Here is a 16545-nt window from a genome sequence, read left to right on the forward strand (position 1 = left end):
ATGGCCTTATGCTTAGGGTGGCTCTATGGGGCACCCCCCTCCAGAGCCCACTGAGTCACCCAGGGTACAGGTGGTAGATGTACAAGATGAATAGGGGAACTTATTGTAAACCTACTGCATGCTCAGCTTCCTAAGAAGCAAAGGACATTTATTATGGGCCTACTGGGTGCTTCACACACACACACACACACACACACACACACACACCTCAACAGTGAGATCCCACTCATAAAGGCAAAAGAGAAGAAAATGTGTTGTGGACCTACTACGTGCCCAGTAGCGTGACCTTGCTCCTGCACTGATCACATGCCCACGTTGTGCTCACAGCTGTTAGGGGGTTCTCGAAGCCCTCCTGTGTTCTTACAGCCCTGGGGACGGACTCTGCATCTGATGTCAGACCATTGCATGCTATCTTCTCTAAGAAGAAAGGCACGTCTCTCACAGGCTCACGGCAACTCCCTGCAACCAGAAGACCTGACTGTGTGGTCACCACTGACAGGGGAGGGACGAGCCATGTCGTAGACCTCTTTGTTGGTGACCATGTCTGGAGCCTGGCTCAAATCTGGACTTGATATACACAAGTCTACAGTTTGCATAGAGACGGACGGAGGAGGGTCCGGCTCAGCTCGTGCGGGATCCTTTTGTTCTGTCTCCTGTTCTAGGTTAAGGGGGATACAACCAGGAACATGTGCACATGGCGATACACATCATGACCAGAAGCAACTTGGGAGGGAAAGGGTTCAGTTTATCTTACACACATCACACTCCATCAATGAGGGGAGTCGGGGCAAGGACTCAAGGCAGGAATCTAGAGGCAGGAACTGAAGCAGAGGCCATGGAAGAGTGCTGCTGACTGGCTTGCTCCTCACTGCTTGCTCCCTCTGCTTTCTTGCATACCCCAGAGCCACTCATGGAGCACCACCCACTATGGGCGGGGGCCTCTCAGACTAATCACAAATCTCCATCAGGCTTGCCCATGGCCAATCTATGAGGCATTTTCTCAACTGAGGTACTCTCTTCTCAAATGACCTAGGTTGTATCCAGCTGATAAAAAGCTAAGCAGGAAATACCTACATGTGTACAAGCACACCACCCACAGGATACGCCTATATATATATATATGTGTGTGTGTGTGTATATATGTATATAACTATATATATATACATACATATATATATATATGTAGTCATAGAACGCACATGCAAAAGAAAAACCCCTCAATCAAATCCATCTACCCACGTGATAGACAGTTACCGGGCACCTGTTGGATGCCATGCCTGGTACTCGGTCCTGGGAGTATGCTGTGTGCAGGCAGAGCCTGTTCCTGGAGACAGTGTAGGTTGGCACTTACATCCCTGTGCCGTGGACCTTTAAACGTGTGTGCATGGATTCTGAGTGGCGCACACACCCTGCCTGCTGAGCTGTCCTCTACCTCCCTGCAGGTGGATGAACAGCTGTACAGGCTGCAGTTTGAGAGGGCGGACCTCCTGAAACGCATCGACGAGGACCAGGATGACCTGAATGGCCTCATGCAGAAGCACAAGGACCTCATTGCCCAGGTCAGGACCCTATCCCAAGCTTCTGAAATTCGGTAGACTTGACAGCCCAGAGGTAGGTAGAAGCCGTTGGTTCCATGTGGCCCTGGGGAAAGATGGTGCGTCCTCTGGAGGGCAGCTTCACCAGGAAAACATCAACCCACCCATACAGCCACCTCCCTATCCACACCCCCACCCACCATGTAATCTGCTCATCAATCCATCCATTCGGCTGTGTCTTAGTCACCGTTCCATTGCTGTGAAGAGACACCATGGCAACTTAGAACAGAAAACTGTTTTAAAGATTTTGCTTATTTGTTTTGTGTGAATGCTCTCTCTCTGTGTGCCTACATGCCAGGAGAGGTCACTAGATCTCAGTATAGGTGGCTGTGAGCCACTATGTGGTTGCTGGGAATTGAACCAAGACCTCTGGAAGAACAAACAGTACTCTTAGCCGCTGAGCCTTCTCTCCAGCCCCTAAAGGAAAACAATTAACTGGGGGCTGGCTGACAGTTTCAAAGGCTTAGTCCATTATCATTATGGTAGGGAGCATGTTTGGAATACATGGACCTAGAGCAGTAGCTGAGAGTTCCAAGTTGCATCCTGCATCCTAATCTGCAAGAGAGACAGGCAGACAGAGAGACACAGAGAGAAAGAGATAGAGAGATTCTAATTCTTCTCAAGTGTGGCCACTCTCTGATGACTAGCAAATATGTGAGCCCTATGGGGGACATGTGCCCATCCGCCCGTCCACCCATACGTTCTCTGCTCACTATGTCCATCAGTCTAGCCACCACCCATATACCCAGCCATCCAGTCTGTCTGTCTATCTGTTGTCCACTGAGGACTTGCTCTGTATTGGGCACCGTGGACAGTGCCGAGGACGCTTTGGTAAGCAAAGGGACATTTCGATTTTCTTTCGTGTTCCTGGCTTTGTGAGCTGAGCAGATGTTGCCCCGGAACTACCGGAACTACTACCAGGAGCAGCATGTGGGAGGAGTCTGGCTAGCGAACTGAACTGAGAGTCCAGGAAGGGGTTAAAATTATGAAGCACTTCCCTGGGGAGGAGATCTTAGTGAGGATCAGGAGCTAATGAGTTTGCAGTGGAACCATAAGATCTGGTAACAGGTGCGTGTCAGGGAAGGTGGCCCCAGGTGCTTGGAAAAAATAGTGTTGCAGGAGTGTGTGGCTCATGGCTGAGAGGAGACATCAGAGCTCCCCCAGGAAGGAGCCTGCCCAAGGCACACCCCAAGTGACCCAGTCCCTCCACCTAAGCTGCACCTTCCACAGTTCTACCAACTGTGTGTCCAAATTTGAGGTCCACACACGAAAACCATCCTTGAAGGCAGAGCACTGACTGATACTTTCCAAAGGCCCACTGGTGGCAAGCAGATCCCACCCACCCCACCCCCGCCCAGCCTATGGGAGACACTTCACGTTCAGACCATCATGCCGCCCCTGGAGTGCTGTCCCTGGCACCATGGCGGCACAGTTTGTTCTGGGCTCTCCAGCATGTAACATAAAGGGCTCAACAACCGCTGAGTCCTCAAGCTGATGCCATGGAGTGACTAAGCAGAGATGGGAATACGGGAAACTGTGACTCAGCAAATAGAGGTGATGGGGTATTGGGAAGTGTGACTCAGCAAGAAGGGATAATAAGATACTAGGAAGTGTGACAGCAAATAGAAATGATGGGGTATTGGGAAGTTGAGAGTCAGCAAGCTGAGATGGGATATTGGGAAGGGGGAAGGCGCAATGTTTAAGAACCAGTCATCGTCACAGAAGTTCTGGTAGAGAGACCTGGGTCAGAAAAGAAGCGGTTCTCAGCAGGGTCTGGGTCTCTTCATCTTGTTTTCTGCCTCACCAGTCTGCTACTGACATCGGGCAAATTCAGGAGCTGCAGTTGCAGCTGGAAGAAGCCAAGAAAGAGAAGCAGAAGCTGAGGGAGCAGGTATGCGCTCAGAGCCGCCATGCTGTGGGGGAGGGTACCCTGGGCCCTCAGGATCACCCAATCGTTTGCTCAACTTCAGTCACGTGCCCAGTGATTCCAGAGAGTCCCAGTGGACATAAAGACAGATCGGCACACTCACGTCACAGTTCCTTGTTCCCGCCCCACGTACAGGTGGCCTGTGCACCATTCAGGGCAGGCTTCTCCCTGATCCTCTCTCTCCCTCTGAGAAATCACTCCCAAGAAGAGAGGATGTCTGTGAGTCAGGGCCACACTTCCTTTGGAGCTCTTCTGTTGGAGCCCTGGTCTCTCTAAACCTCAGTGCCTAGCAGGCCGTTTTTATCCAGAGACTTCTCAAAGCCTCACTAGAGCTGATGTGTGTGCCCGTCAGAGTGGTGAGGTCTCATCCCACACACATGGGCGTAGAGTCCTGACAAGCCAGCCAGGGACAGAAGTAACCGTAGGTGCTGGCTAGCTGCTGGTCTCATGATGAAAATGGAGAAATGGATGTTCAAGTGGGAAATGACCTGTCTAGGCTCACTTTAAGCAAGTCGTGAGCGTGGGCTCCCAGCCTCCCTTGCTGTGTCTTCAGATGCAGGAGTTTCTCTCTAGCCAGCTTGACCCTTTATCATAGCAGGGAATAGGGGAAGAAAACCATGAGCGAACCAACAGCCTCAGGATGTGCCAGCCGGGGCAGGGCTAGTGTGAGGGTTGGCAGTGCTGGCCTGTGCAGACGGCCACCATGCGGCGTTGAGCAGAGAATGGGGGCCAGAGGTGGGGCTCGGGGCCAATGGTGCCAGTAGATCCGTCCATGAATCCCAGCTGCAGGTGGCCCAGCTTCGCATCCAGCACCTGGAGCAGTCCACGGTGGACCGCGCCATCGTCAGCAGGCAGGAGGCTGTCATCTGTGACCTGGAGAACAAGACAGAGTTCCAGAAGGTGCAGATGAAAAGATTTGAGGTACCTAGGGCACGCCGGCCATGGGGTGGGGTGAGGAGAGCGGGGAGAGTGGCCTGAGTTCCAGCGCTGCCACCCATCATTTGGTTCACATGCCACGCTTGGGACGAATCCCACTGCTCCATCTGTTCTTTTCCTTTTTGTCCTTTGTTCTCGTACATATTTCCTTGAGCTGTCCATGCACTCATCCATCTTCCTCCTCCTCTGGGTACTCCGACCACCATCTTCGGTCCATCCTCCTCCTCCAGCTCCTCTCCTAGCTCCTCTCTCTCCCGACTCCTCTCTTCCTCTCCTTCCTTTTTCCTCTCCCTCCTCCTCTTCATCCCTAGGCTCCACCGCCCAGCCTTCGGTTTGTGGCTCCCATTCTTCCCACCTCTGCCTATCCACTCATCCCCTCACACACTTCAAACTCTTTGTGGGCAGTTTCTTTCACACAGTCTCTGCAACTCCGTGTTGGTGTGTACAGGACAGACGTATGAGACAAACCCCCACCATGCAGAGTTGGACCTTCCAGGGTGGACAGCCCAGCTGGCTTCCAGGATGAGGCCTGCGGTATCGGAAAAACCCTGGCAGCTTGGGTGGGGTTTGGTGAGGACCTTGACACCAGTCTTGAGCTGGTAATTCTAGTGTGTGTTCACTTCTTCAGTGCTGCGGAACGAGGGCACAGGACATTTACAGAGGTTGCCTCCATTGTTGAAATCCTCTTTGACACCAGTCTGTGCCTGACATTTGGAACCGCTGTGTGGGGTAGGGAGTAAGGACTAGCCTCACCGTTAGAGTGGAAACATGGCTGCCAGAAGCAAGTTGAGTGTCAGAGGCAGGAAGTGATTGACGAGTCCCCTGCCCCTCCCCTCAGGGTCTGGGTTCTAATTTCTCTGCAGCCCCCACTCCTTCATTACAGTGTATTTGGGTGTGAAAGGCTATGCCACTCACTCTGAAATGCTCCCAACCCCAGGGACATGCCGTCTCTGATGCAGCTACTGTGGATAAACAGGAGAAAGCCTTGTTGACCTTAACTTCCATAGGTTTTCCAAGCAGCTCAAGGGACTCAGGCAGGGGCCCTCCAGGGCACTGGAATCCAGTCACTGTTGACACGGCTGCCTATGTCATGCCAGCTCTATGGGACTATTTGGTTCTAGCATAGACAACTGATAACAGGAAAGGAAAACCCTGATAGCAGAACCCAAAAGACCCGAGCCCCGTATTCACCATTATCTAAATGTAGCAGAGCCTATGTCCCCTCTGCCAAGAGCTGGGGGTCTCTGGGGACACTGTGACAATTCCTGTATCCCCCCATTTCCCCTGACAGTCTCCAAAATGGACCCTAATGGGACAGCTTCCTTTTGGGTGATGGTGTCTGACCCTGGGTCTGTCTCCTCCATCTGAGGCTCCCAGAACACTCAGCAGGGCTTGAAATAGTCATGGCCCTTGCCTGTGTCAACACTCTGATGTTGACCCGCTGGGATCCCATGGATCGATGAGCTCCGGGCTTGTTGGCTGCCTAATGAAGCCGAATAGCCCTGGGGTTTCTCTCACATTCAAGGTGCCTAGCATCCTTTATCTCCATCCCTCCATCATGCCTGATGGGTTTCTGTTCCCAGGACAGGCAGAGAGGAGGCATCTCATACAAGGCTCCCATTCATAAACCCAGAAGCCAACGGTTCGGTTTCACTGGATTGTTCTCTCTCTCTCTCTTTCTCTCATCCCTCCATGTCCTAGACCTTGGGAGGCAAGGGGGCAAAGGATTATCAGGCTTCAGACTCTGACTATGATAACTGCTTAGCTTAGCTTGTTAGATCCCGGCAGTACCCTGGGACACAAACACAAGAGCCCCTACCTCATCACCTATCCTGGGCTATACGTCAGAACCCAGAGCCCCTTGGAGGCAGATTTTCCATGTGTCTGTTCCATAGTGTCTCGGAATAGTTCACATTTTTCAAACTGAATTAGTATGGGGGGGCAGAAATCCCTTTTTTTTCATTTTTCTTATATTTTTAAGATGATAATATAATTACACCATTCTCCTTTCCCTTTCCTCTCTCCATACTCTTCTGTGTATCGCTCCCTCTCTTTCAAATTCTCTGCCTCTGTTTTCATTGATTGTTTTTATATCCATATATGTACATACATACATATTCCTAAATATAACCTGCTAGCTCTGTATAATATTACTTTTGTGTATGTTCTCAGGACTGACCATATGATACTGGCTAACCAGCCAGTGTGCCCTTCACTGAGGAAGACTAAGAAACTATGTTCTTACCCGGGCCGCTCGGCACAAACATGCAGAGGCCCGGTGAGACCTTCCTTTGGGCACCTGTTCTCTCCAAGTAAGACCAACCATGTTCTCCGTCCCTCTCAGGTCCTGGTAATCCGCCTTCGGGACAGCCTGATTAAGATGGGTGAGGAGCTGTCCCAGGCAGCCAAGTCAGAGGCCCAGCAGCGGGAAAACAGCCAGTATTACCAGTGGCGCCTGGAGGAGCTGAAGGTGGAGATGCAGGAGGTGGTGCAGCGGGAGGAGGAGGCCAGTCGGCGCTGCATGGAGTTGGTGAGGCCTGGCCCTGGTGGGCTCTTGTGCAACTGAGCGTTTGCAATGGGGTGGAAAGTTTCCTTCAGGGGCTAGGAATGCCCTCCTGATGGGCCTTTTGAGGTGTGTTACCAAAGAGAGGGAAACAAGGTGATGGTCTGAGAGACAACACTGCCATTGGCTGCAAACTTTTGAGGTGTATCGAAAGCCGACAATGGCCTTCACTGCCATTGGCTGCAAACTTTTGAGGTGTATCGAAAGCCGACAATGGCCTTCTCTGCTGCTTGAAGTCTCCAGACTCAGACCAGTGTTCTCTGCCGAGGACAGAGAGGCCTCAGGCAACAAGGAGACTGACAGCAATGTACTTAATGTGCATCTTTCCTGGAGTCTCAGCACAGAATGTTCACAGCAACAAAAGTGTGTAGAGTGGGAAATTGAGGCTTCAGTGGCCACTTGATTCATTTCTGAGCTTGGAGCAGAGACAACAAACGTGGCAGGTAAAAGAGGGATCTAGAAGAGCCTGGGTGTGCCCGTTCTGAGTGACATGCTTCCCATGTTGTTGTAAAGATGGGGAAACTGAGGCACTGGGCTATCTAACATGCCAAACTGAGGCTTAGAGGAGGGTGCCTGGGTCTGTAGCTCTAGCTCATGCTATGAGACGCTGGGTCTCTTTATCCATGACATGGACCAAGAACATCTTTTAAATATGTTTTTCAGCTTGTGGGAATTTTCTCCCATCTTTTTGATGTATTATTCTAAGAATAGTCTCCTGCAGGGAATCACAGGTCACACGACAGCATCAGTCTTGAGGACAGGCACACTGAAATGTTTGACAATGGGGGCGGGGCACCAAGCGCCCCTTTTGCGCACTGTCATTCAACCGTCGAGCAGGAGAACCTGTACCATTTCCTGGCGCTGTCCCTAAGGTCTCCAGAGCGAGGTCCTTTCCCCGCCTACCTGTCCCTTCTGTCTCTGTCCTCCACTGCAAATGAGTTCCCCAAGCAACCATCCTCCACAGCCAGGGTCAGGCTGTCAGCTCCACCCTTGACAGGCCAGCTGCCTATGCGGTGACAGGCGAGGTACTGTACAAAGACTGAGGTCCCCAGGCAAGCGCAGCTCCCTGGCTGGAGTTTCCTCCCCTCCCGAGGGAGAGAAAGGCTTTCCTCCAGTTGACAAGCAGGGTTCATTAGCAGCCTGCTTCCTATGCCACAGCCTGTCTGTGTCAGCTCTGGCCAGGAGGAGAACCATCCCCGCCCCCACCTCCCCTGATGTCTTTGTCAGCACGCTGGACATGCAGGCACACTGGCCTGTCAAACGGTGGGTTTGCTTCCTCTGTGCTATCTCCCCCTCCCGTATCCTCCCTTTTCCTCTCTTCCATGCTCCCTTCCATGCCTCCGTTCCTAGGGTAACGCACAGCTCTTTAGAGACCCTCAAATGCTGGAAAGATCAGATAGATGTCGCTGTCGTAAAAGCCCTGGGCAGTTTGGAACTTCTCAGGGCAACCTCAGGTATATGTCTGCTATGGACATCATAACTGAAAACTGAAAACTGGTGACTGAAAACTGGTGACTGAAAACTGGGTGTGGCTAAAGCCACAGATGCACGTTCTCAAATGTTGTGGAGATCAGAGTCTGAAACGGAGTGTGCCAGGCCACACTCACTCAGAAGACCCCCACCCTGCTCTACTCCCCACCCCTGGGCCTTCCCTGCATCCTGGTGGCTGCAGGTCCTGGCCAATGGCAGCAGGCAGCAAAGCTCTAGTCTGTGCCTCCGTCTCCACTCATCTTTTTGCCTGAGGGTTCCTGCCTCAAATGTCACATTCACAGTCCTGGGTGGACATGCGTCAGGGAAGGTCATCCCAGGAGCACAGCCTACATCCCTGCTCAGCATCCATGGCAAAGGCATCTGACATGTTCCATGGTCTCTTCAGGGCTTCTGAGGTGGGTGAGGTGGGTGAGCAAGGCTGACGGGGACAGGTTAACTCAGCAGTCTGTACTGGTTACTTCCATCTCTGAGATTCTGTGACTGACAACAGAGACAGCTTGGTTGGGGGTTGAGAGAGTTTATCTTAGCTCAAGTTTCCAGGGCTCTCAGCCCTCGTGGCTGGGAAAGCTCAGAGTGGGAGCCATCCAGCCTGTGACAGCAGAGGCTAGCGACATCATCTATTTGGAGGGCGCACATCGGGGATGGGAAGAACATCTCTGGGTCAAGGAGCGATTTAGCCTTCAAAGGTTGCCCTCAGTGACCTCAGGAATTCAAAACATGAGCCTGCAAGGGACACTTCCAATTCAAATCTCCACACACAGCCTCTTGCTAAGGGGCTGTCCCAAGAGTACTCGTACATTCTGGGCTCTGAGGACTCTGTGGTGGGAGGAAAGGGGTCTGGGGTAATGTGCTCACAGCCACAGTGAGAAGGAGGAGAGAGTCTCACGGTCCCCACTGTATGGAAGTACATGATGAGGACACTGGGGAAAGAAAGTGCTCATTGTCACTTGAAGACACGTCGTTGCTGAGGCTGCTCCGCTTCGGCATCCTGGCACACCCCCACCCCCAGGCTTCTCAGAGACTCCATTCCACCTGTCCTGGTCAAGGTTCCTGGTTAGGACCAGCCTATTTCCCCTTGCATCTTCTCCTGCCGTTCTGGGCAGAAGTCACAGTTCTGGTTCATTCGCGCACATTAGATATGTCTCCAGAGGGCCTACTCTGTGTCAAGCACCGTGGTGTCCTTGACCAGCCCACATGTGGGACATACAGAACTCTTACAGCTTGGGTCCTGGCCTTTCTAAGACATGATGTAGTGGCAGGAAGTTAGATCATCGGGGGCACGCCCTTGAAGGGGATATTGGGGTCCCAGCCTCTCCCTGCTTTTCTCTTTGCTGTTTGGCACCTGTAAGTTGAGTAGACACCTTGACCGTGTTCTCTCCATGATGTTCCAAAGCATCAGAGCAAGAGGCCGCAGACCGCTACCTCTGAAACAGCGAGCCCAAAGCAACCTTTCCTTCCTGTTATCTGTTTGCCTCAGGTGTCTTTTCACCGTAGCTGGCTATCACTGCTGTATTTTACATAGATGAGGTTTCTTCTATAGTGAGAGCCCAGAACACTCACAGGCAAAACTCCCAAGTCCCAGTTCGCACTAAGTTTCCCTCCCACGCACACCAGCACACCATCACCACTACAGATCCATGTTCTGAATAGTGTTGATCTCTGCAACCACCATTTTTAGAATTGAAGTTGGAAGGAAGAAATGTAATTTCCCAACTCAATAATGCAGTCATTCATTTGTCCATCTACTTATCTATCCATCCATCCATCCAGCCAGCCAGCCAGCCATCTACCCATCCACCCATCTATCCACTCATCCATCCATCCATCCATCCATCCATCCATCCACCCACTCATTCATCCACCCAACCACCTACTCCACCCCATCTATTCATCCACATAATCATCCATCCATCTATCCATCCACCTACTCATCCATCCATCCATCCATCCATTCATCCATCTACTCATTCATCCATCCATCCATCTACCCATCTACTCATTCATCCATCCATCCATCCATCTACCCATCTGCCTATGCATCCATTTAGACACTCACCCACCCCATCCATCCACCCACCCACCCATCCACTGATTCTCTCAGTGAATGTTGAGTTTGTTGACTATCAGCTCTACCAGGCAGGGAATGTAAAGGGGCAGAGGTGGTGGCTGGCCCAGGACAGGCATCTGGAATGGCAGAGCTGGGGCTGTTGACCTTGTGTGTCAACAGCCAAAGTCTTCCTTGAGATAGCTCTGTCCTTTCAGTCCAGCCCCGCTGAAAAATGACTCTATTGTAGGAGACCAAGAAGGATCCTAGGCCCCTGGGACCTGTGAGCCGCCACAAGGATGTTGATGGATCGTCCGTCTGCATTCCTTTCCGCCTGTCCCCGGCTAGCTCCATTTGTCACAGCTGGTGTTGGTTTAAAGGGCTGTGAGCTGTTGCATGTGGGTGATTGATCCCCCAGCTGGCTCACCGGCACGTCCAGATCAGCATCCATTACCCACCAATGGAACTTCTCTGCCTGCAAAATAAGAAAAATGAGCTCTGCCCATTAATTTTAGTGCATGTACTATTTCTGGCAACTCCAGGTGCCATTGTGGAAAAAAAAAAAAAAAGAATATTCTGGTTCTAAATCATTCAAGTTCCTTTGTCATCAGGGTACAAGACAGCTCGTCTCTGGATTTATATTCTGTTATTTTTTTCAGTTGTCACAGGGCCTAGGAGAACTACGTTGGTCCCTGGACTGGGTATCTGGGGAAGCTGGGGTACGGATGGTGTTGGGGAGCCTACCCACCACCTGCTTCCATCCTAATTTCCCTTCAGTAGAAGCCATGCCTCTTGGGGCTGCAGACAGGTCTCCCGGATCTGAGCAGACTTGCAGGGTGCTCAGCTATTTTCTGCTTCTGCACCTGTGCTCCTAACCATCGCAGGATGCACCTGTTCTTTATCGGCACCTGCTTGCTCATCTTGCCAAGCAGACAGATTGGGGTCTCACTTGCTTCCTGTCGCCACAGTGGGAGAAAACCTGGGTTAGTCATCGCAGGAGTGGACTCTTAAAGGAGCGGGTTTGGCAACAGCCAGATGTCTCAGTGGGTAGAGGTGCTTGGCTTGAATTTGATTCCACCATGTTGGAAGGGAAGAGATCATGCAGCATTCAGTAAAGAGCTGGGGCGTGACTTCTGTGTTCCCCAGGCTGTACCCAGGACCCTTGAGAAAGAGACCAGCTATGGAGCTGCAAGCCTGGCTGCTCAGCATTCTTCCTTTCTCATGTGTCTCATCCCAGATCCTTCACTTGGTGCCAACGAACAACAAATTGCTTCCCTTTCCCCACTCTCCCCACTCTGCCACTCATGAAACTTCTCCGACTTGCGTGGGGATCTAACTATGTATTGATCCTATTGGGATTTTATAAGTTAGCGAAAACTGGATGTCCTGAAACAAGAAAGATCCCAGCTAAGGGGACCAGAAGTCTGAAATCAAAGTACTGGCAGCTCCACCCCCAGCCCCGTAGGCTCCTTGAGGGAGCCTTGTGCTCTTCTTGTTCATGGTCTAATGGCTCCGGGTGACCCTGGGCAGGTGGCTGCACCAGCTGGCCTCCACTTCTGTCCTCACATGGCTTTCTCTTTTCTATTGTTCCTGTGTGCCCTTCTTCCAAGGCCATGTTCACTGGATTTAGGGCCACAGCATTGTGATCACTCATGCCGCCATGACCATTTGGCTCATGGTTTCAGGGGGTCCATCATGGTGGGGAGGGGTGACAAAGAGCTCAGTTCATGTCATGGTGGGCCAGGAAGCAGAGGCCAAAGTGGAAGCATTCGGGGATGATGTAATTTCTGAGGACCTACATCCTCCAGCTTCACCTCATACCCCGAGTTTTCAGAAATAGTGCCACCAGGGGCTTCCAAAATTGCATTTCATATCTCAGCTATTACGGGATTCTGACCCAGGATCATCATGTTCAGCAAAGCCCATGTTTCCAAAAAGTCACATTTTGAGGCTCCAAATGGATATGAATGGGGGGGGGGACCACCTAACCAGAAATAGCAGACCCAAGGGATACCTCAGCTGGTACCGCATAACCCACTCCTGCCTGTGAAACACAGAGTAAAGCTGCTTCCCCACCGAATGACTGCGAAGATGAGAGAGACGAGTATACAGAAGTGCCAAGTAATAGCACACAGCAGATGCTCATTGGTCGACTTTTGGTTTCTTTCTCCTTCCCCCTCAGACTTTGACTTTTCCCTTCCCTCTGACACAAGCTGCCACCTCCTGCCCTGCTCTGCTTCCTACCCCGTGAGGGTTGTGTCAGTCCAAGCTGGACCAAGGGCTTTGCATCTATTTCGCATCCTTTCTTTCTTTCTTTCTTTTTTCTTTTTTTTTTTACTAGTAAAGGAACCAGGATCCATCCAGGTAAGGCAGTGTCTCCTAAGTCCTAGTAAGTGACAGAGTAGGAATTTGAACCCAGGCCTGAGTCTCGTAAGTACTGTTTTCTGACTTAAATATCTTAGACCCACAGTGTTTACTCATTGAAGTCCATCTTCAAATAATCGCAAAAATGACAACTTTCCGTTGCATAACGCAGGGTTTCCCAACTATGACGACTTTAACTCTCAGGGGTGGGATGCGCGTGGTTCATTGAAACACATTTAGCGGCACCTTTGTCCTCTATCCACTAGGAACAAGTAGCACCCCTGCTCCAGGTCGTCACCATAAAAATGTCTCTAGACATTACTGAATGTCCCAGAGAGGCAGATTCACTCTCTGCAGATGGTCTGATCAAATCCTCACTGTAGTCATTAGGGGGGCATCTGTGGAATGTCCCATTCTATACATGATTCAGTTGAGGCTCAGGGAGCCAGAGTGATAAAGCACAGGTCATCAGGCATCTGGAGACAGGGCACATGAGAAGAGAGAGTTGAGAATGAGAAAAGGGAGAAACCTAAGTCCTCGTGCAGAGGAAAAGGACAGAGGCGTCCAGCAGAAGCCCTGCTAACCTTCCTGAGACCCAGAGGCAACCTCACGGTAGATTCCAATTCTGGGGGGAATTGAGAGCCTTGCTGTAGACTGTGTACTTTTAATAATGTTTAAATAAAACATGGGAGCATGGGTGTGATCTCCTCCCCACGTCTGGCTTGTCAGCGCCCTGGCGGGCTCATAAATAGTTAATGGACAGCCACTTACAGCTCTCCTTCTGTTAAACCAGCATCAATTTTATATGCCCATGAATTATGGATCTGCCATTGCTTTGGGGTCCATTTTCCACCTTCAGATGGGAAAAATGAAAAGAAATCCAGGTCTTAAGGAAATGAGGGGCCTGGCCCCATCTCTGTCTCCATCTATTTTCTTTAAGGAAACAAAACAAAACAAGACAAAACAAAACTTGGCTCTAGTAGCTACCAGGCCCTGGGACAGAAACTGGAAAGCGCCGTGGGTGCTTAGCTGGCTCTTCACGGAGGCATCTCCTGGCTTCCAGTGGCTGCTGGTTCTCATGGTGTAAATTTTCCCACCTGAAGTTGAGTACACAGCACCACTGTACAGTGGGGACCCAGGCTCACAGGACACCATCTTATGTCATTCCCCCAACAGAGAAAACAAACACAAACTCCAGGGGCTTGGCTCACAGAAAAGCACTAATAAAATCTTGGGGAAATGTGAGATTCATCTTTGTTTTTAATATAATTATTTCATGGTCAATTCCTATCGTTTAATTTTTACTAATAGCTGTGTTTGATACCTCGTTTGCAAAACTGCTGACAGTTTAATAACAAGCCCCTGCCAGCTCTGTGCTGTCTGAGAGTCTCCCTGAAGCGGGATCACATGGGTGGGGCTCCAGTGATCTGGTTGGGAGTTTCTTGAGGCGTGGGTGGAGAGAGGGTTAGAGTCGGAAGGCTGTGAAATAAAATCTCACGGTAAGTGTGCCGCTCCAGAAGACGAGTCCTGAGACTGTGCACTCAGTGTAATCAGGGTTGGGAGGTGGCTCAGGGGGTAAAGTGCTCGCCACGCAGGTGTGAGGAGCGGAGTTCCATCCCTGGCCCGCTAGGAACAGAAATCTGGGCATGGCCGTGCATTCCCACACTGTGGAGACAGGGATCTCTGGAGATTGCTGGTGAGCCAGCCTAGCCTGATTGACACAGGCTTTATTTAAGTCCCAGTGAGTGGACAGCTTCTGGAGAGCCATACCCAAAACTGACTTCAGGTACACACACACACACACACACACACACACACACACACACACACAGAATCGTATACATGCATGCAGACGTACACACAGGCACATACACATATACATATACGCGTTCACATACACACAGAGAGAATCATATACATACATGAAGATATGCACATATGCATAAACATACACACACAGAGAATCATATATATATGCAGATACACACATACATACACACATGCATATTCAATCATACACATACAAACATACAGACACACACATACACTTACACATGATCTACACATACATACACATGCACAGCCACACAAACGGAACACTGAAGCAGGTGGTGCAGGCCGCTCCTTCAGCTCCGTGCTGTGATCCCTGGAGACCCCTTTCTCTGCTCTCTCCTATGTTCTCAGGCTGCCCACGTCCAAGAAGGCTTCTGAGCAGCCCAACGCCAGACCCTGCTCGGTGTTGGAGTTTGTCTTTGTTTCTTTCTGTCGTTTGCGAGCTCAGTGAGCCATGCGTCCAGTGTTCAGGCTGGCACAGCCTCTCCACGGCTTGCCCCAGGCGTCCACCCAGCTCGGGGTTAAGGGCTTATTTTTACAGAGATCTGAGCATTCTCTGCTTGCAAATATGAACTCGCGCTCGTAAAGATGAGTTATTTGGACTGGGAAGTGAAGTATTTAAAAAGTCATTCCATATGGAGGGTGTTTGGGGCCACAGGCCGGGTGTAAATAATGTCCTTTATGGACCCCAGCAGGGAGGTAGTTTCCTAATTACTGCCTGTTATCATCATCTCCGAGTAATCCAAATGGCCCGACTCGTGTAAGGCTCAGCACTCACAGACTGCTGTACGTGCACTCTCAGAGCCTCCTTCATGCTCAGGGCCAGCCTCGGGGGTTCCCACCCCATCCCTCCAGCTGCCATGATCTCTGATAGTCTCCCTGCGCCCCACCAACACTCCAGTACCAAAGCAACCTGGTCTAAAAAGGGGGTAAGGACCTGGGTTTCCCAGACTCCGGAGTGCTTCTGGGATAGGGTTCTTCCACACCGTCTTTAATCCCAGACGCTGAATGTCCTCGTCGCAATTCAGAAGGTGTTGGCATCTAATGAAATGAGTTTCTCTGCATCTGCCTCGGAGATGAGGCATCCCGATAGTAAAAATCTATTACTGAAAGCCTACCTAGGAATAATTGGGTCCATTACTCCCCGGCTTGTGGCTTTGTTTCTGCAATTGGAAAGTGACTCTCTGGTAATTAATCAGAATTTACAGTTGCTAATACCAATTACAGACAGTGTGTGTAGTCTCGGGATGGTGTATACAGAGGAGCAGATAGCTGGCGTGTCCCCTGAGACCTCATCAACTGCACTTTCGTCACTTTGCCGGGAAGTAGAGTCATTTAGCTCCGCAATGTTAATTACTTAAAAAAGGGATGGGGGCGGGGGCACCGACTGGATACTGCAGGTGTGCATCAAGTTATTCAGATCAGTCCAAGGCAGATTGCTTAGAGGAGATCAAGCTTCGCTCCCTCACATCAGGGGAACCCAGCAGGCTGCTGCCTAGAAAAACAGCGTCATCACTGTTCCAGCTGCACACTCAGAAAACGGTGGCCCCAGGGGCATCCAGGGTCTTGTACGTCAGACTCTTACTGCCTTGACTTCCTCCTTATGGAGCTTATGCTGTGAGGGGCGGGGATGCCGTTTGTGGTGGTCTGAAGGGGGTGTTGGTCTTAGTGAAAAGAGAGAAGGGAACCTCAGAACTTGAGGCGGCAGAATGGGCTGTACGGGGAGAATTCCTGGTTTCAAATGGGGTGTGGTTAGAGTAGGGGGAGGCTAGTGAATTTCTCAAGGCTATTG

At 50.9% G+C, this 16545-nt stretch overlaps 1 protein-coding gene across 1 annotated transcript in view; it reads left to right on the forward strand.

The window, feature by feature from the left end:
- Myo18b (myosin XVIIIB) overlaps positions 1 to 16545 on the forward strand; it is a 176296-nt gene that overhangs the window by 101958 nt on the left and 57793 nt on the right. The window contains exons 36-39 of the mRNA XM_060383234.1: positions 1443 to 1559; positions 3403 to 3486; positions 4306 to 4443; positions 6803 to 6988. Coding sequence (XP_060239217.1) covers positions 1443 to 1559; positions 3403 to 3486; positions 4306 to 4443; positions 6803 to 6988 — 525 coding nt within the window. The remainder of the gene's footprint in view (positions 1 to 1442; positions 1560 to 3402; positions 3487 to 4305; positions 4444 to 6802; positions 6989 to 16545) is intronic.

The sequence above is a fragment of the Meriones unguiculatus genome, chromosome 4, assembly GCF_030254825.1.
Source record: "Meriones unguiculatus strain TT.TT164.6M chromosome 4, Bangor_MerUng_6.1, whole genome shotgun sequence".
NCBI lineage: Eukaryota > Metazoa > Chordata > Mammalia > Rodentia > Muridae > Meriones > Meriones unguiculatus.